We start from the raw sequence: 23,089 nt of genomic DNA, 5'->3' as shown, positions 1-23,089 counted from the left end.
TTTTGCTTAACATAATATCCTCAAGGTCCAACCATGTTGTCACAAATGGCATGATTTTATGTTTTTTATGGCTGATAGTATTCCATTGTGTATATATATATATATATATATATATATATATATATATACCACATTTCTTTATCCATTCATCTGTTGCTGGGCACTTGGGTTGCTTCCATGTCTTGGCTATTGTGAATAATGCTCCGATGAGCATAAGGATGTATAAATATTTTTGTATTGTTGATTTCATGTTCTTTGGATAAATATCCAGTAGTGGTATAGCTGGATCATATAGTATTTCTATTTTTAATTTTTTGAGAAATCTCCATACTGTTTTCCATAGTGGCTGCACCAGTTTGTATTCCCACCAGCAGTGTATGAGGGTTCTGTTTTCTCCACATCCTCTCCAACACTTGTTATTTCTTGTCTTGGTAATTATAGCCATTCTGATGGATGTGAGGTGATAGCTCATTGTAGTTTTGATTTGCATTTCTCTAATGATTAGTGATGTTGAACGTCTTTTCATGTGCCTGTTGGCCATCTGTATTTCTTCTTTGGAAAAATGTCTGTCTATATCCCTGCCCATTTTTTGATCTGGTTGTTCATTTTTTGTTGTTGAGTTGTATGAGTTCTTTGTATATTTTGGAAATTAATCCCTTGTCAGATAAGTGATTTGCAAATATTTTCTCCCACTTGGTGGGTCGTCTTTCATTTTGTCGATGGTTTCCTTTGCCGTGCAGAAGGTTTTTAGTCTGATGTAGTCCATTTGTTTATTTTTTCTTTTGTTTCCCTTGCCCGAGTAGACCTGGTGTTTGAAAAGATACTGCTAAGACCAATGATGTCAAAGAGCATACTGCCTATGTTTTCTTCTAGGAGTTTTATGGTTTCAAATCGTACATTCAATCTTGAATCCAGTTTGAGTTAATTTTTGTCTATGGTGTAAGAGAATGGTCTACTTTTATTCTTTTGCATGTGGCTGTCCAGTTTTCCCAACATCACTTATTGAAAAGAGTTTCCTTTCTCCATCCCGTGTTCTTGGCTCCTTTGTTGAAGATTAGTTGTCCATAGATGTGTGGTTTTATTTCTGGGCTCTCAATTCTGTTCCATTGTTCTGTATGTCTGTTTTTCTATCAGTATCATGCTTTTTTGATTACTATAGATTTGTAATATATTTTGAAGTCAAGGAGTGTGATACCTTCAACTGTGTTCTTTTTTTCTCAGAATTGCTTTGGCATTCGGGGTCTTTTGTTGTTGCATATAAATTTTAGGATTCTTTGTTCTATTTCCGTGAAGAATGTCGTTGGGATTCTGATTGGGGTTGCAATGAATCTGTAGATTGCTTTAGGTAATATGGAAATTTTAAGTATGTTTATTCTTCCAGTCCATGAGCACAGAATATCTTTCCGTTTCTTTATGTCATCATCGATTTCTTTCAATAATGTCTTATAGTTTTCAATGTATAGGTCTTTCACCTCCCTGGTTAAATTTATTCCTAGATATTTTATCCTTTTTGTTGTGATTGTAAATGGGATTGTATTCTTGACTTCACTTTTTGCTAGTTTGTTATTAGTGTATAGAAATGCAACTGATTTTCGTGATTTTATATCCTGCAACTTTATTTGTTGATTATTTCTAGTAGTTTTTTGGTGGATTCTTTAGGGTCTTCTATATACAGATTCAAGTCATCCACAAATAGTGAGGGTTTCATTTCTTCATTTCTAGTTTGGATCCCTTTTATTTCTTTCTCTTGCCTAATTGCTCTGGCTAAAACTTCCAGTACTATGTTGAATAAGAGTGGTGAGAGTGGGCACCCTTGTCTTGTTCCTGTTCTCAGGGGAATGGATTTCAGTTTTTCTTCTTTGAGTATGATGTTGGCTGTGGGTTTGTTGTATATGGCCTTTATTATGTTAAGGTACTTTCCTCCTATGCCCATTTTATTGAAATTTTTTGTCATAAATGGATGTCAGATCTTGTCAAATGCCTTCTCTGCCTCTATTGAGATGATCATGTGAAATTTATTCTTCATTTTATTAATGTGGTGTATCACATTGATTGATTTGTTGATGTTGAACCATCCCTGCATCCCTAGAATAAATCCCACTTGATCGTAATATATGATTCTTTTAATGTTCTTTTGTATTTGATTTGCTAATACTTTGTTAAGGACTTTTAGATCTATGTTCATCAGCAACATAGGCCTGTAATTTTGCTTTTTTGTATTGTCCTTGTCTGGTTTTGGTATCAGGGTAATGTTGGCCGCATAAAATGAGTTAGGAAGCATCCTATCCTCTTCAATTTTTTTGGAAGAGTTTGAGAAGGATAGGTATTAAATCTTTGACCATTTGGTAGAATTCACCAGAGAAGCCATCTGGTCCTGGACTTTTGTTTTTTGGGAGGTTTTTGATTACTGTTTCAATCCCTTTGTTTGTGATTGGTCTATTCAGATTCTCTGTTTCTTCTTGATTCAGTTTTGGGACGTTGTATGATTCTAAGAATTTATCCATTTCTTCTAGGTTATCCAGTTTGTTAGTGTATAGATTTTCATAGTGTTCTCTTATAATCCTTTATATTTCTGTGGTGTCCATTGTAATTTCTCCTCTTTCATTTTTTATTTTATTTATTTGAGTCTTCTCTCTTTTTTTCTTAGTGAGTCTGGCTTAGGGTTTGTCAATTTTGTTCATCTTCTCAAAGAACCAGCTCTTAGTTTCATTGATCCTTTCTATTTTTTTTTAGTCTCTGTTTCATTTATTTCTGCTCTGAATTTTGTTATTTCCTTCTTACTACTGACTTTGGACTTTTTTTGTTCTTCTTTTTCTAATTCTTTTAGGTATAGTGTAAGATTGTTTATTTGAGATTTTTCTTGTTTTTAGAGATAGACCTGTGTTGCTATAAACTTCCCTCTCAATACCTCTTTTGCTGCATCCCATAAGATTTGGTATGTCATGTTTTCATTTTCATTTATCTCCAGGTATTTTTTGATTTCTCTTTTGATTTCTTTGAATAATTTGTGACAACAAAACATAGAAGGGGAAGAGGAAAGGAATGGAACCTGCATAGGCTAATGGAGAAAAGAAGCTATCAAAAAAAGGACTAGTCATCTATGAGATCTTTTATACAAACTTCATGGTAACCACAAAAGAAAAAATCAGAGCAGAGTCACAAATCATAAATAAGGAGAAAACTGAGAAAAACATCACAGAAAACCACAAAATTGAAAGGGCAGACAGAAGTATAAGGGAAAAAAGTAGAAAAATAGACCATCCAGAAAACAAAAGATAAAATGACAGTATTAAGCCCTCATATATCAATAATCATTCTGAATATGATTGAATTCTCCAATCAAAACACATAGAGTGGTTGGATAGATAGAAAAACAACACCCAACATTATGCTGCCTACAGGAGATTTACTTCAGCTTTAAGGACATACATAGGCTCAAAGCGAAGGGATGAAAAAAGATACAGGCATACCTCATTTTATTGTACTTCACTGTATTGTGCTTTGCAGATGTTGCAACTTTTAGAAATTGAAGGTTTGTGGCAACCCTGCATCAAACAAGTCTGTTGGCACTGAAGGCTCAGATGATGGTTAGCATTTTTTAGCAATAAAGTATTTTTTATTTAAGATATGTACATTTTTGGAGGCGGAGTCAAGATGGCGGCGTAGGCAGACTCTGAACTCACCTCCTCCCGTGGACACAGCCAATTTACAACTACTCGTGGAAAAATTACCCCTGAGACAGAACTGAAAACTGGATGAGAGGAACTCCTGCAACAACGGACAATCCTAACTGGGGTGGAAGAGGCAGAGACTCCCTTCCGGAGAGGAAAACGCCGCCTTCACAAGCCGCCAGCGTCACGGCCGCCGGGAGCAGCTCACAGGTACGCAGCCTCCCTGGAGGCGCGGGGCCCTGAGCCGGGGAGCACCCCCGCTGTGGGCATTTTGTGGACCCAGCACAATCGACACCAGTGGCATAATATCTGACCTTGCCTGCTACTAAAGCATTGGGGAGCACCCCCAGAAAACCCGGTTCACAAAGAAACTAAAACTGGCTCTTAAAGGGCCCGCGCACAAACTCACCCGTTCCAGAAAGCATCCTAAAATCACCAGAAAGAAAGGTGCACACTGCTTTGGTGACAAGAGACTCACCTAATAGGCCCTGAGTGCATCTCGGTGAAGGGTGAGACCTCTCCAGGGACTGGGACATTGGCGGCGGCCATTGTTGTGGCCTGGTGTGAGCGTGCTGACACAGACGCCATTGGAGTTTTCCCTGAGACCTGCTAGCCCAGGGTCTGCTCCACCCACTAGAGCACCGATTTAATCCAGCTCAGCCAAGGCAGGCAGCCCACCCTAGAGACTGGCCCCACCTAACAACAAGCCCTCAGGCAACGTGTGGGCCTGCATAGATTGGTGACTGGATTTTCTGCAGCCTGGCAACTGAGCTGACTTGAGCGGGGCAGGGTGTGCACAAGGAGCAGGTGGAGAGTGTGGGGTGGTGGCGGAGTGTGTGGGGCTCCCGCCGTGGAGAGACTGGGTCCGCTTGGGGAGGTCGGGGCACTCACACGGGGCAGGACTGTGTTGACTGTGTGTGTGGACCTCTGGGCGGCAGGGCTTGTCAGCTGCAGAAGACTTGTGCTACTCAAAGACCCACATAGGAGGTTTGCCCCACCTTCCAAAGCCTGAAACAATTGGGTGCTCCTGTGCCTGAGGCCAGCCCCACCCAGCTGCATTCCTCAGAGAGCTGACAAGAGACCTAATAGGCTAGAGGTTTACAGCAATTCTAAGGCCCTGAGCCTAACAACCTGCCACACTGGGGGCCTACTCACTTAAAAGAAATACTGCAACACAAATGTGGTATTAGAACTTACAGCCAACTGTGCTGGGGCTCCCCACACCTGATAAAGAGACTGAAGGGCCCACAACAACTACAAGCAGCTGAGCATTACAACAGCTGGCCAGGAGCATAACTCAGCCTCCCTGGGCACCTATAGGGAGAGCTAACAGGCCACAATAGAAGGACACACGTAGCCCACATAGGGGCCACCCCTGGAACATTGAGAACTGAGGGAAGCACACTGGAAGCCTCCTAAGCCATCACTTACATAAGGTCACCTATCCAAGAGCAGGAGACGTAGCTGACCTACCTAATACGTAGACACAAGCACAGGGAAAGAGGCAAAATGAGGAGGCAAAAGAATACATTCCAAGTAAGGGAACAGGACAAAACCCCAGAAAAGGAACTAAGTGAAACAGAAATGAGCAACCTACCTGACAGAGAGTTCAAACTAAGAGTGTTAAGGATGCTCACTGATCTGGGGAGAAGAATAGATGAACTCAGTGAGAATGTCAACAAAGAAATGGAAGATATAAAAAGAACCAATCAGAAATGAAGAATACAATACTGGAAATGAAAAACTCATTAGAGGGACTCAAAAGCAGAGTAGAGGATACAGAAGAACGGATCAGTGAGCTGGAAGAAAGACTAGAAGAAATTACCCAAGGTGAACAGGTAAAAGAGAAAAGAATTAAAAAGAGTGAGGACAGTCTAAGGGACCTCTGGGACAACATCAAGCGCACTAACATCCGTGTTATAGGTGTCCCGGAAGGAGAAGAGCGAGACAAGGGGGCAGAGAATCTATTTCAAGAAATAATAGATGAAAACTTCCCTAACCTAAGGAAGGAAACAGACATCCAGGTACAGGAGGCACAGAGAGCCCCAAACAAGATAAACCCAAAGAGGCCCACACCAAGACACATCATAATCAAAATGTCCAGAATTAAAGATAAAGAGAGAATCCTAAAAGCCGCAAGAGAATGTCAAGTTACATACAAAGGAAACCCCATAAGGCTATCAGCTGACTTCTCAGCAGAAACCTTACAGGCTAGAAGAGAATGGCACGATATATTTAAAGTGCTAAAAGGAAAAAACTTACAGCCAAGAATACTCTACCCGGCAAGGTTATCGCTCAAAATGGAAGGAGAGATCAAAATTTTCCCAGATAAGCAAAAATTAAAGGAGTTTGTCACCAAGAAACCAGTGTTACAAGAAATGTTAAAGGGACTGATTTAAGGGGAAAAGAGAAGACCACAAATAGGAAAAATTATCTATTTCAATGATTAGAACGTAATGGATACAAATGCACAAAAAAGAGGTTAGATATGATATCAAAAACATAAAAGGAGGGAGGAGGGTAGTTAAAGAGTACAGCTTTCAGACAGAGGTCAAACTAAAGTGACCATCAATTCTGTATAGAAGAAGTAAGGAACAGAGAAGGACTACTTAAACACTGAGGAAAAAAAAAAAAAAAAGTTAAAAAATGGCAGTAAGTACATACTTATCAATAGCTACTTTAAACGTCAATGGACTAAATGCCCCAATTAAAAGGCATAGGGTGGCTGACTGGATAAAAAAACAAGACCCATATGTATGCTGCATACAAGAGACACACTTCAGACCTAAAGACACTCACAAACTGAAAGTGAAGGGATGGAAAAAGATACTCCACGCAAATGGCAATGAAAAGAAAGCTGGGGTAGCAGTACTCATATCAGACAAAATAGACTTTAAAACAAAAACTGTAAAAAGAGACAAAGAAGGGCATTACATAATGATCAAGGGAACAATCCAACAAGAGGATATAACACTTGTAAATATCTACGCACTCCAATGTAGGTGCACCTAAATATATAAAGCAATTATTAACAGACATAAAAACAGAAATAGACAGTAACACAATAATAGTAGGGGACTTTAACACTCCACTTACACCAATGGATAGATCATCCAAACAGAAGATCAATAAGGAAACATTGGCCTTAAACGACACCTTAGAACAGATGGACCTAGTAGATATATACAGAGCATTCCATCCAAAAACCGAAGAATACACGTTCTTTTCAAATGCACATGGAACATTCTCCAAGATTGATCACATATTAGGCCACAAAACAAGTCTCCATAAATTTAAGAAGATTGAAATAATACCAAGCATCTTTTCTGACCACAACGGTATGAAACTAGAAATCAACTATAGGAAGAAAATCAGAAAAGCCACAAATACATGGAGATTAAACAAAATGCTACTGAACAACGACTGGGTTAACAAAGAAATCAAAGAAGAAATAAAAATACCTGGAGACAAACGAAATGAAAATCCGACATGCCAGAATTTATGGGATACAGCAAAAGCGGTTCTAAGAGGGAAGTTTATAGCGATACAGGCCTATCTCAACAAACAAGAAAAATCTCAAATAAACAATCTAAAAATGCACCTAAAGGAACTGGAAAAAGAAGAACAAACAAAGCCCAAAATCAGTAGAAGAAGGGAAATAATAAAAATCAGAGCAGAAATAAATGAAATAGAGACCAAAAAAACAATAGAAAAAATTAATAAAACCAAGAGCTGGTTCTTTGAAAAGATCAACAAAATAGACAAACCTTTAGCTAGACTCACCAAGAAAAAAGAGAGAAGGCACAAATAAGTAAAATCAGAAATGAAAGAGGAGAGGTTACAACAGACACCTCAGAAATACAAAAGATTATAAGAGAATACTATGAAAACTATATGCCAACCAATTCGACAATCTGGAAGAAATGGATAAATTCTTAGAATCATACAACCTTCCAAAACTGGATCAAGAAGAAGTGGAGAATTTGAATAGACCAATCACCAGTAAGGAGATCGAAACAGTAATCAAAAACCTCCCCAAAAATAAAAGGCCAGGACCAGACGGCTTCCTGGTGAATTCTACCAAACATTCAAAGAAGACTTAATACCTATCCTTCTCAAACTCTTCCAAAATTGAGGAGGGGGAAGCTCCCTAACTCATTCTACGAAGCTGACATTACCCTGATACCAAAACCAGACAAGGACAACACAAAAAAAGAAAATTACAGGCCAATATCACTGATGAACATCGATGCGAAAATCCTCAACAAAATACTAGCAAATCGCATACAACAATACGTTAAAAAGATTATACACCATGATCAAGTGGGATTTATTCCAGGGATGCAGGGATGGTTTAACGTTCGCAAATCAATCAACGTAATACACCACATTAATAAAATGAAGAATAAAAATCACATGATCATCTCAATAGATGCAGAGAAAGCATTTGACAAGATCCAGCATCCATTTATGATAAAAACTCTGAATAAAATGGGTATAGAAGGAAAGTACCTCAACATAATAAAGACCATATATGAGAAACCCACAGCTAATATCATCCTCAATGGTGAAAAACTGAAAGCTATCCCTCTAAGAACAGGAACCAGACAAGGATGCCCACTGTCACCACTCCTATTTAACATAGTATTGGAAGTCCTAGCCAGAGCAATCAGGCAAGAGAAAGAAATAAAAGGGATCCAAATTGGAAAGGAAGAAGTGAAACTGTCACTATTTGCAGATGACATGATTTTATATATAGAAAACCCTAAAGAACCCACCAGAAACTTTTTAGAAGTAATAAACGAATATGGTAAAGTTGCAGGATACAAAATCAACATACAAAAATCAGTTGCATTTCTGTACACTAACAACGAAGTAGCAGAAAGAGAAATTAAGAATACCATCCCATTTACAATTGCAACAAAAAGAATAAAATACCTAGGAATAAATTTAACCAAAGAGGTAAAAGATCTGTACACGAAAACTATAAAACATTTCTGAAAGAAATTGAAGAAGACACAAAGAAATGGAAAGATATTCCGTGCTCTTGGATTGGAAGAATTAACATAGTTAAGATGTCCATACTTCCTAAAGCCATCTATAGATTCAATGCAATCCCTATCAAAGTTCCAACAACATTTTTCACAGAAATAGAACAAAGAATCCTAAAATTCATATGGAACAACAAAAGACCCCGAATAGCTAAAGGAATCCTGAGAAAAAGAACAAAGCTGGAGGTATCACACTCCTGATATCAAAATATACTACAAAGCTATAGTAACCAAAACAGCATGGTACTGGCACAAAAACAGACACACAGATCAATGGAATAGAATCGAAAGCCCAGAAATAAACCCACACATCTATGGACAGCTAATCTTTGACAAAGGAGCCAAGAACATACAATGGGGAAAAGAAAGTCTCTTCAACAAATGGTGTTGGGAAAACTGGATAGCCATATGCAAAAATGAAAGTAGATCCTTACCTTACACCATACACAAAAATTAACTCCAAATGGATTAAAGACTTGAATGTAAGACCTGAAACTGTGAAAGTTCTAGAAGAAAACATAGGCAGTACGCTCTTCGACATCGGTCTTAGCAACATCTTTTCAAACACCACATCTGACCGGGCAAGAGAAACAATAGAAAAAATAAACAAATGGGACTACATCAAACTAAAAAGCTTCTGCACAGCAAAGGAAACCATCAACAAAACGAAAAGACAACCTAACAATTGGGAGAAGATATTTGCAAACCATACATCTGATAAGGGCTTAATCTCCAAAATATATAAAGAACTCATGCATCTCAACAACAAAAACGACCAACCCAATTAAAAATGGGCAAAAGACCTGAACAGACATTTCTCCAAAGAAGATATACAGATGGCCAACAGACACATGAAAAAGATGTTCAAAATCACTAACTATCAGGGAAATGCAAATCAAAACTACAATGAGATATCACCTCACGCCTGTCAGAATGGCTATAATTAACAAGACAGGAAACAACATGTGTTGGAGAGGATGTGGAGAGAAGGGAACTCTCATACACTGCTGGTGGGAGTGCAAACTGGTGCAGCCACTATGGAAAACAGTATGGAGATTCCTCAAAAATCAAGGATAGAACTACCATATGATCCAGCTATTCCACTGTTGGGTATTTATCCAAAGAACTTGAAAACACCAATTTGCAAAGGTACATGCACCCCTGTGTTCATTGCAGCCTTATTCACAATAGCCAAGACTTGGAAGCAACCTAAGTGCCCATCAAGGGACGAATGGATAAAGAAGCTGTGGTATATATACACAATGGAATACTACTCAGCCATAAGAAATGACGAAATCCAGCCATTTGTGGCAACATGGATGGACATTGAGGGTATAATGCAAAGTGAAATAAGTCAGAGGGAGAAGGCCAAATACCGTATGATTTCCTTCATTAAGTAGTAGATAATAACAACAATAAACAAACACATAGGGACAGAGATTGGATTGGTGGTTACCAGAGGGAAGGGGGAGGGGAGGGTGAAAGGGATAATTCGGTACATGTGTGTGGTGATGGGTTGTAATTAGTATTTTGGTGGTGAACATGATGTAGTCCATGCAGAAATAGAAGTACAATGATGTACACCTGAAATTTTTGCAATGTTATAAACCAATGTTACTGCAATAAAAAAAAAAAAAAATAAGATATGTACATTTTTTAGACATAATGCTATTGCATAGTTAATAGACTACAGTATAGTGTAAACATAACTTTTATATGCACTGGGAAACCAAAACATTTGTATGACTTGCTTTATTGTGATATTTGCTTTATTGTGGTGGTCTGGAACTGAACCCACAATGTCTCTGAGGTATGCCTGTATTCCATGCAAGTGGAAACCAAAAGAGAGCAGGGGTAGCCATACTTATATCACACAAAATAGACTGTAAGAAACTGATAAATAATAATGTACAACTGAAATTTCACAATGTTATAAATCATTATGATCTCAATAAAAAAATAGACTGTAAACCAAAAATGGTAACAAGAGACGAAGAAGGTGATTATATAATGATGAAGGGGTCAATTTATCGAGAAGGTATAACGGTCATAAATATATATGACAACATCAGAACACCTAACTATATTAAGCAAATATTAATAGATCTGAAGGGAGAAATAGACAATAATACAAAAATAGTAGGGAACTTCAATACCCCACTTTCAACAATGGATAAATCAGCCAGACAGAAAATAAGCACAGGAACGTTGGACTTGAAACATACTTTAGACCAAATGGACCTAACAGACATTTATAGAACTTTCCATCCAAGAATAGCAGAATACACATTCTTCTCAAGCACACTTGGAACATTTTCTAGGATAGAACATATGTTAGGCCATAAAACAAGTATTACTAAATTTAAGAATATTGAAATCATACCAAGTATCTTTTCTGACTGCAAATGCTATGAAACTAGAAATTAATAACAGGCGAAAAATTGGAAAATCACAAATATGTGGAAATTAAACAACACACTCCTAACAACCAATGGGTCAAAGAAGAAATCAAAAGGAAAATCAAAAAGTATCTTGAAACAAATGAAAATGAAAACCCAACGTACCAAAACCTATGGGATGCTGCAAAAGCAGTCCTAAGAGGGACATTTATAACAATAAACACCTGCATTTAAGAAAAAAGAAAGATCTCAAATAGACAACCTAACTTTACACCTCAAGGAACTAGAAAAAGAACAAAGTCCAAAGTTAACAGAAGGAAGGAAGTAACAAAGATCAGAGCAGAAATACATGAAATAGAGCCCAGAAAAACAATAGGAAAAAAATCAATCAAACTAAGAGCTAGTTTTTTGGAAATATAAAATTGATAAACCTTTAACTAGACTAAAAAAAAGAGAAAATTCAAATAAATAAAGTCAGAAATGAAAGAGGAGACATTACAACTGATACTACAGAAATACAAAGGATTATAAGAGACTACTATGAACAATTGTACATCAACAAATTGGAAATCTAGACGAAATGGATAAACTCCTAGAAACATATAATGTACCAATGAGTCAGGAAGAAATAGAAAATCTGAACAGACCAATAACAAGTAAGGAGATTAAATCAATAATCAAAAACCTCCCAACAATGTATAGCCCAGGACCAGATGGTTTCACTGGTGGATTCTACCAAACATTTAAAGAAGAATTAATGTTGATCCTTCTCAAACTCTTACAAAAAAATTGAAGAGGAGGGAGTACTCCCAAACTCATTTTACAAGGCCAGCATTACCCTAAGACCAAAGCCAGATAAGGACACCACAGGAAAAGAAAACTGCAGACCAATATCCTTGATGAATATAGACGCAAAAATCCTCAGCAAAATATTAGCAAACAAAATTCAACAGCACATTACAAGGTTCATATACCATGATCGAGCAGGATTTATCCCTGGGATGCAGGATGATTCAACATATGCAAATCAATAAATACAATACACCACATTAATAGAACGAAAGATAAAAATCATGTGATCATCTTAATAGATGCAGAAAAAACATTTGACAAAATACCATCCTTTAATGATAAAAACACTCAACACATTGAATATAGAAGGAACATACCTCAACATAGTAAAGGCCATATATGACAAGTCTACAGCCAACATACTCAATGGTGAAAGGCTGAAAGCTTTTCCTCTAAGATAAGGGTGTCCATTCTTTTTGTTTTGTTTTGTTTTGTTTGTGAGGGAGATCAGCCCTGAGCTAATATCCGTGCTAATCCTCCTCTTTTTTTGCTGAGGAAGACCAGCTCTGAGCTAACATGTATTGCCAATCCTCCTCCTTTTTTTCCCCAAAGCCCCCCAGTAGATAGTTGTACATCATAGTTGCACATCCTTCTAGTTGCTGTATGTGGGACACGGCCTCAGCATGGCTGGAGAAGCAGTGCGTCGGTGCGCGCCTGGGATCCGAACCCGGGCTGCCACTAGCGGAGCGCATGCACTTAACCGCTAAGCCACTGGGCTGGCCCAGGGTGTCCATTCTTACCATTCCTATTTAACATAATATTGGGAGTCCAGCCAGAGCAATCAGGCAAGAAAAAGAAGCAAAAGATCCAAATGGGAAAAGTAGAAGTAAAATAGTCTTTCTTTGGAGATTAAATCATCTTATGTACAGAAAATCCTCAACACTCCACCAAAAAATTGTTAGAACTAGTCAATGAATTCAGTAAAGTTGCAGGATACAGAATTACTGTACAGAATTAGTTGCATTTATTTACACTAACCATGAAATATCTGAAAAAGTAAGAAAGAATACAGTCTCATTCACAACAGCATTAATAACAATAAAATACTTAGGAATAAATTTAGCAAAGGAGGTGAAAGATCTGAACACTGGAAACTACAAGATATTGATGAAACAAATCAGGGAACTCACAAACAAATGGAAAGATATTCTGTGTTTATGAATTGGAAGAATTAATATTGTTAAAATGCCATACTACCCAAAGCCATATATAGATTCAATGCAATCCATATCAAAATTCCAATGGCATTCACAAAAATAGAAAAAACAATCCTAAAATTCTTATGGAACTGCAAAAGACCCTGTATAGCCAAACCAACCCTGAGAAAGAACAAAGCTGGAGGCATCATATTTCCTGATTTCAAATTATATTACAAAGCTATAATCATCAAAACAGTATGGTACTGGCAAAAAAATAGACACATAGACCACTGGAACATAATTGGGATCTCAGGAAAAAACCCTTGCAAATATAGTCAGTTAATATTTGACAAGGGAGCCAAGAGTACTCAATGGGAAAAAGATAGTCTTTTCAATAAATGGTGTTGGGAAAACAGGATAATCCCATGTAGAAGAATGAAATTGAACTGCTATCTTACACCACTCACAAAAATTAACTTGAAATGGATTAAAGACTTAAAACGTAATAACTGAACTGTAAGACTCCTATAAGAAACATAGGGGAAAAATTCCTTGACATTGTTCTTGGCAATGATTTTTTAAATATGACACCAAAAGCACAAGCAACAAAAGCAAAAACTAATAAGTGGGACTGCATCAAACTGAAAAGCTTTTGAATAGCAAAGGAAACCATCAACAAAATGAAAAAACTTATGGAATATATTTGCAAATTATCTATCTGATAAGGGGCTAATATCCAAATATATAAAGAAATCATACAATGCAATAGCAAAAACAAAATCTGATTTAAAAATGAGCAGAGGAACTGAATAGACATTTTTTCCAAAAGAGACATACGAATGAGCAACAGGTAAATGAAAAGGTGCTCATCATCACTAATCATCAGGGAAATGCAAATCAAGACCACAATGAGCTATCACCTTGCACCTGTTAGAATGGCCATTGTCAAGAGAAGAAATAACAAATGTTGGTGAGAATATGTAGCAAAGGAAAGCCTTGTGCACTGTTGATGGGAATGTAAATTGGTATTGCCACTATGGAAAACAGTACAGAGGTTCCTCAAAAAATTAAAAATAAGCTACCATATAACCCAGCAATCCCACTTCTGGGTATATATCCAAAACTAATAAAAACAGATTTCGAAGAGATATCTGCACTTTCTTGTTCATTGCAGCATTATGCCCATGGCCAAGACATGGAAAAAATCTAAGTATCTGTCAATAGATGAATGGATAAAGAAGATGGATTTATATAGTCAATGAAATATTATTCAGCCACAGAAAGAAGGAAATCTTGCCATTTGCGACAACATGGATGGATGTTGAGGGCATTAAGTAAGTGAAATAAGTCAGACAGAGAAAGACAAATACTGTATGATATCACTTATATATTGCATCTAAAAAAGCCAAACTCATAAAAACAGAGAATAGTATGGTGGTTACCAGGGGCTGGGGGGTCGGGAAAATGAAGAGATGTTGGTCAAAGGGTACAAACTTCTGGTTATAAGTTCCTGAGATCTAATGTACAGCACGGTGATTATAGTTAATAATACTGTATTCTATACTTGAAAGTTGCTAAGACAGTAGATCTTTTTTTAATTAATTAATTTTTTATTGCAGTAACATTGGTTTGTAACATTGTATAAATTTCAGGCATACATCATTATACTTCTATTTCTGCCTTGATTAAATCATGTTCACCATCCAAATACTAATTACAATCCATCACCACACACATGTGCCTAATCATCCCTTTTGCCCTCCTCCCTCCCCTCCTCCCCTCTGGTAACCACCAATCCAATCTCTGTCTCTATGTGTTTGTTTGTTGTTCTTTTTATCTTCTACTTATGAGTGAGATCATACGGTATTTGACCTTCTCCCTCTGACTTATTTCGCTTAGCATAATACCCTCAATGTCCATCCATGTTGTCACAAATGGCTGGATTTCATTGTTTCTTGTGGCTGAGTAGTATTCCATTGTGTATATATACCACATCTTCTTCATCCATTCGTCCCTTGATGGGCACTTAGGTTGCTTCCAAGTCTTGGCTATTGTGAATAATGCTGCAATGAACACAGGGTTGCATGTATCTTTACGCATTGGTGTTCTCATGTTCTTTGGATAAATACCCAGCAGTGGAATAGCTGGATCATATGGTAGTTCTATCCTTAATTTTTTGAGGAATCTCCATACTGTTTTCCATAGTGGCTGCACCAGTTTGCACTCCCACCAGCAATGTATGAGAGTTCCCTTCTCTCCACATCCTAACAGAGTAGATCTTAAATGTTCTCACCATAAAAAAGAAATGGTAATTGTGTGACATGATGGAGGTGTTGGCTGACACTATGGTGGTAATCATTTTGCAATATATAAGTGTATAAAATCAACACAGTTGTACACCTTAAACTTACACAATGTTATATATCAATCATATCTCAATAAAGCTGTAAAAAAAATAAAAATTAAAAATCATCAAAACTAAAGATATAGAATACACTCCATTTGGATGTTGTGGCCCCATATTAATGCCATTCCTTGGAACAGTCCATGTTTAGTGACCAATTTGAATTTCTTACTTGTAAATAATTTTGGGATGTAGTCACAGCTCAACCGGTGGTTAATTTGGGTAAGAAGCAACAGAGAAAGTAGTTTGTATTCAGTGCACTCTACAGACCAAGTACTGTGCCAAATAATTTCACATCTGCCTTGATGGCAGGCAGTGACTACGTTGAATTTTGCGTCCCTTGTGCCAAACACACAGTTAGTATGTAGTAAGCATTCAAAAGGGTTTGTTGAATGTTATCTCATCTTTATGTATCAGGACCAAGTAGGGTTCATCCCAGAAATGGAAGGATTATTCCACACTAGACTGTATCAACCGTGTCTTTTATTTTCTGTATTCTGATGCTTTGACATCTGGGGCGTGCTGAACCTGGAAGGACTGCTGCTCCCAGGGTCAGCCAATTCCTAGAGATATTAAACAGCTCACCTGTGAATGTGCTTTTCAGCTACAAACCAACCAATCCAGAGCCCACACGACAGCCACCTCCTTTATTGGGCTCTCACTCTGGGCCAGTATCCTCTTGTCCTAATCATCCAAGGATCAGGTACCAGACAACTAGGGACAGTGCCTATGCCCCAGAGCCTGCTGAAATTGTTCAAACTAGCCAACCCTGAGCCTGTTTTCCCTGTCCCACCCGTTCCTTCCCATGGAAGCCACAATAAAGCTCTTGCCCACAGTTTCCCCTTCTTCCTCTGCCTCCTGACCGACCCCTGTGCTTCTCCATAAAGCTCCCCATGGCTGGCGTGCCCCCTTCTCTTGGGAACTGTGAGGAATAAACTCTTTTCAATGTCAATCATCTCCTGATCTGTTGGCCTTGCTATACCTCAAATTTTCTATTAATACACTATATTTTAAAACATAGTCTATCATGAAGCAGTCAAGTGAATCAAACTAAAGGCTTCTGCATATTTTATCTAGTGGTAAATAATGCAAAATAGGTGGTAACTGAATCTAAGAACACCTAGAAAATTCTAATTTGAGAGCCAAATAATCCTCATTGAACACTCACTACTGAGAAAATGTTGGCTACATTTTTGACTATATCAATGTATACTAATAGTGATAATAATATTAGCTCATTTCCCACTTACTGAACACTTGAACATATATTATCTCAATTAATCCTCATAACAACCATATGAAGTACACAAAGGAATTTATATTGTTCTCATTTTTATTGCTAAGGATACAAATGTTTAGCATGGTGAAGTGAACTATTCAACCCTACACAGCTTTTGGAACAAAAGTGGAACTTTTTAAATGAAATTTATTTTTATTACTTTTTGGGTACTATAATTGACTCATAAATATTATTTAAAAAATAATAGGAAATACAGATAGGGAAAATTTTAGAATGATAGTCAGCTATGCTCAGAGGCAATCATGTTAACATTTAGGCTATATAAGGTAAAATTGTTCTTCACATAAAAACATATTATGAATCCCTTTCTATGTTAACAAATATTTACAAGATAACTTATAATGGAGACTTCATAATCCACTGTGTGAATGTACTGTTGTTGGATATTTACGTCCTTTCCAAGTTTTCACAATAATTTACCTCCTTTTATGTCCGTATATAAACTTAGCTTATGCCTATGAGTCAGAAGATGATATCAAGTTTTAGCTCTTTTCTAATTCACTGTTTTATGTAATAAGATATTAACATTTCTGTATAGAGGTTCCCTCATTTGAAACTTGAGACTGACAATCCTCACAGGACTGTTGTGAGGATGAAATGTGTAATACTCATAAAAATGCTTTGACAAATTAAAAGACAATTTCAAAAATCCTAATTTCTTTGGCTAAATGTACATTTTATATTAACAGGTTTAAAACCTCAAAAAGGCTTTTGGACCCGCTGGAAACTGAAAGAACTCTCCACAACAACCATACATGGTAGCAAGAAAGTACCTTCAGATTCTGTAAAGGACAGTATTGCAAGGAGTCAAAAATGCGTATCGACTTGTAAGTAAGTTTGTCAACTGCAGATCAAGTATATTAAGTTATTTATTTGTCAGAATTTCCTAATGATTTATTTTTTAGTGAGGGTCTTAAAATGACAGTTGATTTATAGATTAGTGTTATAGTAGTTTGAATATTGCTTTACATTTTAGATTTTCATTGTAAAAGTAGTACGTGCTTAAGTCCTTTTCCCATTTGCCTGTTATTATATTTTTATATTGATTTTTAGGAACTTTTCAGGTACACTACAAACATTCTTACTTTTTAGTGGTATTGCTGATTGGTTACTAATGTGTTTTGCAGATAGATAAGTTTAAAATTTTTATTCAGTAAATTTAAATAATGTTTTCTTGAGAGTTTCTGTTTTGTGGCATGTTTGTCAGGACTTGCTTATCTAATATTATGAAAATACCTACCTGTTTTTTTCTAGTACTTTCTTATTTCCATGTTTTATTTAAGACTTTAATCCATTTGGAATTTATTTTGTTATAAGGAAGGTAGTTGTATTGCAGTATTATGTTTTTTCCAAATGTTCATTTATTAAATAGTACACTTGCAGACTGCTTGAAATATCGATTCACTTGGCTATATTTTTGTATTCTCTTCTGTTCCTTGAGCTATATGCCAAATTCCTGCACCAGGACCAAATTTCTCAGTTACTCTACATTACTAAGCACTATAAAGCAGGTTTCTTGCTTGCTTGGTTACACTATATTTCCAATACTAAACATAGGTGTAGTGCTCAGTTCTCATTTCTGACCAATTAAATCAGAATATGTGGCTCAGTGTTTTTTAAAGCTGCCCAGATGATTTCAATATGCAGGCAAAATTAAGAACCACTAGTGTAGACGGAAATACTTTTCCAGTACCTGCTCCTTGATATATAGGCCAGGAGGAAGAGACTAACCCACTCAACCTACTCTTCTGAAAGCTGTTCTTCACTTAATTCTAATTCTAAAATGATTTAATTAGTTCATTACTGCTCTTCAGATTTGTGCTGTGATTTTCTCTACTCTTACACCCATAAATATCATCTTACCTGATTTCTATCTTTTAGTACTTACATGAAATTTCTTATTTTCTAAGGTCACCCTTAGTTTTTCCAGAACTTCATATGCATTTGTTATTTTGAATGGAAAGAGAGGTAATCCACTATCTTGACCCAATCTTGCATATCTGTTTTTACTTCTCACTCTCATGTGTGAATAACAAATTGGCTGAATATAAAATTAAGGGTTTTGGGGGAGCTTTTTATTTTGTTAAAATTTTAACTTACATAAAAGTTATTAGAATAGTATAAGGAACTCTCATATATCCTTCAAACACCAACTGTTTAAATTTTACCCGATTTGTTTTATCATTCTGTGTTCTTTTTTCACATAGGCATTTAAAGCTATAAATTTCCCTAAGTACTGCGTTAGCTACCTTCTACAAATTTAGATATGCTGTATTTTTATTATCATTTAATTCAAAATATTTTCTAATTCTAGTATAATTTCTATTCTAACCCATGGATGATTTAGAGATGTATTGTTTAATTTCCAAATATTTGGGCTTTTCTAGATATCTTATAGTTACTGATTTCTAATTTTAAAAATATTGTGGTCTGAGAATATACTCTGTACAATCTTTTGCAATGTATTGGGATTTGTTTTACGGTCCAGTATATGGTCTATCTTGGTGAACATTCCATGTGCACTTGAGAAGAATGTATATTCCACTGTTGTTTTGTAAATCTCAGATCAAGGTGGTTGATAATGTTACTCAGATCTTTATCAGGGGTCAGCAAAGTATAGCCTGTGGACCAAATCTGGCCTGTAGCCTGTTTGTATATGTCCTGTGAGCTAAGAATGCACTTTTTAAGTGTTGTAAAAAAACAAAAGAAAACAAAATAAAAAATATACCACAGAGACCACATGTGGCCCAAAAGCCTAAAATATTGACTATCTCGCTCTTAGTAGAAAAAGTCTGCTAACTCTGGTTCTATATCTTTACTGATATTTTATTTAGTTGTTCTATTAATTACTGAGAGGGGATGTTAAAATTTCTAATTATAATTGTAGATTTATCTATTTCTTCCCTTAATTCTGTTGATTTTTGCTTTATGTATTTTTAAGTTTTGGGGCACAAAAACGTTTATTATCATCATGTTTTCTCTTTACTCATTATGAAATGTTCCTTAATATCTATGATAATTCTCCTTCTCTTGAATTCTATTTTGTCTGATATTAATATAGCCACTTCAGCTTTCTTATGCTTGTGGTTTGCATGGTGAATCTTTTCCCATCGTTTTACTCACAACCTCTTTGTGTTTTTATGTTTAATATATACTTCTTGTAAACAAGTTGTCTTGTTTTTTTATTTAGTCTGACAATTTCTTCCTTTTAATTGGAGTGCTTACTTCGATTACATTCAGTGTAAGTATTGATTTGGTTGGTTTTATTTCTACCATGTTCCTATTTGTTTTCAGTTTTATCTCACCTGTTTTTTGTTCTTCAGTCCCCCTTTCCTGTCTTCTTTGGGTTAATCAAATATTTTCAGTATTCCATTTTAATTCCTCTATTGCCTCTATTTCTTTAATTTGCTTTAATGATTATGAAATGCATCCTTAAATTATCAAAATACTACTTAAAGCTAATAGCATCTTACTTCACTAAAAATGTAGGAGCTTGGAGCAGTATAGTTACATGTACTCCCCCTTTGTCCTTTGTGCTGTTGTTGTCATATATATTAGAAGATCTATATGAATAATAGCCTCTCATAACAAAGTATTATGATTTTTGCTTCAAATAACTACATGGTTTATTTCAGTTTATTTCTAATTGATGTACAATAAACCACATATATTTAAAATGTAAAATTTGATGAGTTGACATATGTACAAACCTGTAAAACCATCACAACTTTCAAGATAGGAAACGTATCCATCATTCCCCAAAGTTCCTCATGCTTCTTTGTAATTCCTCCCGCCCACTCAATCCCCGGGCAATCACTCATGTGATTTTTGTCACTACAGGTTAGTTTGCATTTTCTATAATTATATATAAATGGAATCGTAGAGTGTGTGATATTTTTTGTCTGATATTTTTCACTCCACATAATTATTTTGAGAATAATTCATATTGTTGCATGTATTAATAGTTTGTTCCCTTGTATTGCTGAGTAGTAGTCCATAGTGAAGATATACAATCGTGCCTCAGTACCCGTGGGGGATTGGTTCCAGGACACCCAAGGATACCAAAATCCCTGGATGCTCAAGTCCCTTAGTCAGCCCACATATTCACCAGTTCCGCATCCATGGATTCAACCAACCACAGATCATATCACAATTTGTTTATCCACACACCTGTTGGTGAACATTTGCATTATTTCCAGTATTCAGCTATTACAAATAAAGCTGCTGTGAATGTTCATGTACGAGTCTTTGTATGGACAATGGATTTCATTTCTCTTTGGTAAATATCTAGTAATGGAATGGCTGGGTAGTATGGTACGTGTATGTATAACATTTGAAGAAATTGCCAAACTCCTATCTGAAATTTTACGTTCCTACCAGTATGTAAGTTACAGCTATTCCGCTTTCTCACTAACACTTGATATGGTCTTTTTGATGTTAGCCGTTCCTGTGGGTTATGTACTGGTATTTAGTTAGGTTTTATTTTAGTTTCTCTAACAGCTAATCATGATGAGCTTCTTTTCATGTGCTTATTTGCCATCTGTATATCTTCTTTGCTAAAGTGTCTGTTTAAATCTTTTGGCTATTTTTATTCGGGTTGTCTTATGGTTATTCTGTTATAAGTGTTCTTTGTATATTGTAGACACAAATGCTTTAACAGACACGTATTTTACAAATATTCTCTTCCAATCTGTGGCTTGCCTTTTTATTTTATGATAGCGTCTTTTGAAGAGCAAAAGTTTATAATTTGGCAAAATCCAATTTATCTTTTTTTCCCAATATACTCTGTGCTTTTTTATGTCATAGTTAAGAATTTTTTTGTGAATCTAATTTCACCAAGATTATCTCCTATATTTTCTTTTAGAAATTGTATAGTATAATTTTATAGTTTATAGTTGTAGCTCTTACATATGAGTCTCTAATTTGTTTTGAGTAATTTTTGCAAATTGTGTGAAGTTAGCATTGAAGACCATTTCTTTGCATATTGGTCCAGCACCATTTGTTGAAAAGATTAGTTTTTGCCCATTGAATTGTCCTAGAACCTTTGTCAAAAAATCAGTTGGCCGTATGTCAATACTCGGTATTCTAATCCACTGATACCAATACCAAACTACCTTGATAACTGTGATTTTAAAATATATCTTGAAATTAAGTACTATAAGTCCTCCGACTTTGCTCTTCTTTTAAAATGCTATTTTGGCTATTCTAGATTCTTTTCATTTCCATATAAATTTTAAAATCTTGTCAGTTTTTAAAATATCAAAAATTTTGATGGGAATTATGTTGAATCTATAGATCAATTCAGGGAGCACTGACATCTTAACAATATTGTGTTTTCCAATCCATAAAAATAGAATACCTCCACATTTATTTAGGACTTCTTTCATTTATCTCAGCAATGTTTTCTAATTTTTACTGTACAGATCTTGCACATATTTCTCAAGTGATATTGTATATGATATTTTTTATTTCAATCTCTGATTTTTCACTGCTAATATATAGAAAAAACTATAGAAAAATGTTTTTATAATGATCTTATGTTCTGCAATCTCACTAGACTTGCTTACTAGTTCTAGTAGCCTTTTTAGATTTCTTAGGGTTTTCTGCATGGACAGTTATGTCATCTGAGAAGAAAGAGCATTTTACTCCTTCATTTCCAATCTATATGCCTTTTATTTATTTTACTTGCCTATAGCTAGGACCTCCAAGAAAATGTTGACTAAAAGTAGTGAGAGTGGACATAATTGCCTCATTCCTGATCTTAGAGGGAAAATGTTAGGTTACTTACCTTTAAGTAGATTTTGGATGCAGGTTTTTATAGATGCCTTTTATCAGGTTGAGGTAGTTTCATTCTCTTCCTAGCTTTCTGAGAGGGTTGGGGGTTTTTTTGGTTTTTTTTTAACATGAATAGATGTAGGATTTTGACAAATGCTTTTTAGCATCTATTGAAATGAACATGTTGTTTTTCTTGTTTAGTCTTTTAATATAGTGAATTACATTGATTTTCAAATGTTAACCCAACCTTGTATTCCTGGGTTAAATCCCATTTGGCCATCATGTATTAACCCTTTCGTGTACTACTGGATTCAGCTTGCTAAAATTTTGTTTTCTTTTCCTATACTATCCTGTCTCATTTTAGTAATAAGTGTAACATTCCCTCCTCTTCTCTTTTCTAAAAGAGTTAGTGTAAAATTGGTATTTATTCTTCCTTACGTGTTTGGTAGAATTCACCAATGAAGCCATCTGGGCCTATATATTTCACTGTTGGGAAGG

General features: G+C 35.9%; 1 protein-coding gene across 2 annotated transcripts in view; it reads left to right on the top strand.

The window, feature by feature from the left end:
- The window catches only part of FAM227B (family with sequence similarity 227 member B), a 206,498-nt gene that overhangs the window by 29,163 nt on the left and 154,246 nt on the right, over window positions 1-23,089 (top strand). The window contains exon 10 of one of the 2 annotated variants that reach the window (XM_087427054.1): window positions 17,506-17,622. In XM_087427054.1, coding sequence (XP_087283180.1) covers window positions 17,506-17,622 — 117 coding nt within the window. Of the gene's footprint in view, window positions 1-17,505; window positions 17,644-23,089 lie in introns of both variants that reach the window. The other variant, XM_014780403.2, reaches the window with a different exon arrangement.

This window comes from Ceratotherium simum, chromosome 3 (assembly GCF_057802395.1).
Source record: "Ceratotherium simum simum isolate JZ-2026a chromosome 3, ASM5780239v1, whole genome shotgun sequence".
Taxonomy (NCBI): domain Eukaryota; kingdom Metazoa; phylum Chordata; class Mammalia; order Perissodactyla; family Rhinocerotidae; genus Ceratotherium; species Ceratotherium simum.
The sequence above is the reverse complement of the archived record's forward strand: the minus strand, read 5'-3'. Positions and strand labels throughout refer to the sequence as shown.